The sequence below is a fragment of the Bison bison genome, unplaced genomic scaffold (assembly GCF_000754665.1).
Source record: "Bison bison bison isolate TAMUID 2011002044 unplaced genomic scaffold, Bison_UMD1.0 scf7180017864144, whole genome shotgun sequence".
In the NCBI taxonomy this organism is placed as follows: domain Eukaryota; kingdom Metazoa; phylum Chordata; class Mammalia; order Artiodactyla; family Bovidae; genus Bison; species Bison bison.
The window spans coordinates 333,555-334,732 of NW_011494716.1; the positions used below are offsets into that span (position 1 = coordinate 333,555).

At 61.8% G+C, this 1,178-nt stretch overlaps 1 protein-coding gene across 1 annotated transcript in view; it reads left to right on the forward strand.

Moving 5' to 3' along the window:
- KCTD5 (potassium channel tetramerization domain containing 5) overlaps window positions 1-1,172 on the forward strand; it is a gene marked incomplete at its 5' end in the record, with an annotated part of 19,869 nt that extends 18,697 nt beyond the window's left edge. Inside the window, one exon of the mRNA XM_010840467.1 lies at window positions 380-1,172. Within this exon, the coding sequence (XP_010838769.1) occupies window positions 380-409 (30 nt within the window). The remainder of the gene's footprint in view (window positions 1-379) is intronic.
- Window positions 1,173-1,178: the final 6 nt, after the last annotated feature.

Consider the following 1,178-nt stretch of genomic DNA (forward strand, 5'->3'; position numbering starts at 1 on the left):
TGATTTTCTCTCCAGCTCACCTGTGTCTTCCACCTGGACCAAGCTGAGCTGGAGAGAAAATCAAGGTTTGGGGGCAGTTAACCCCTAGGTGGGCGCTGGCACCCTTGGGAGGGGGGAGCCTCCCACCCTTGGGAGGCCATTGCTGGAGATGCGGCTGAGGTCCTCTGGGCCTTGGTGAGGAACTGTCCCCCGGGGCCGCGCTGGTGAGTCTCAGGCGGCCCCGGAGGCGCCGTGGAGACAGGCCTGCGACTGCCTCGAGTGTGGTCACTCGGTGGTTTCCCGCAGCCTCCACGTGTCCATTGCTTCCCGGGCCGCAGCCCGCAACGCTGCCTTTCTGTTCACGGCCTGAGTCCTCACTGTCTGCCTTTGGCACTTTCAGATTTTGCAAGAACGGGGTTCGAGGATGTGAGGAACACACTGTTGAAGCTGAAGAGACGTTTTACCTTTTCCCAAGACGCAATGATCCGCCACGTCGAGGAAGCTTGGCCATGAGAAGAAACCTGCTTTTGACAATTTCTCTAGAGATCTGGGTGTGAATGCTTTTTTTGCCTCTGAGGTGGGTGGTGAGAGACAGGACCAGCTGTCCGAAGCCAGGCGTCACTGCTCGCAGGCAGTTCCTGCTGGGCGGGCATCTCTGCGGGACCTCCGCTCGGCTTCCCAAGTGCCGCTCGGGCCCGAGGCAGGGCTCCTGAACTGGCCCTTACATCACCGAAGATCATTTCAAGGACTGCGTTCTTGGTGCTACATAAACAGTCTGTAGTGGAGCCTGGGCCTTGCTGGTAGGAGGGTGGGCACAGTGCCCCGGGCTCTGGGTGCCCTCTGACCACCCTGGTCCTTGGGGCAGGGGGTCTGCTGTGCCTCCCAGACGTGACGGCATGGTGGTCTCTCCTGGCCTCCGCATGTTCACTACTTCCTGGGCCTGATCTGGCCGGGCCGACCCAGGCTTCTCCGTTTGTAGTTTCCAGACGAGACCGTGGCGTCCTTTCTTTCCCCGTATGGACAGACTGCCAGTGCTTTCGCTTCCTAGAGACGCCTGAAAGTGCTGCTGCCTTTTGGGCGGACCTGTCCCCTCACTTAAAGGGAGGGACGAGTTTGCCTCGTCTGGCCCGCCCGGGGGCGCGGGGGCAGCCGGCGCCCCGCAGTGCCTTGCTCTCGCCTGGGCTGGAGGGCGGGGCGGG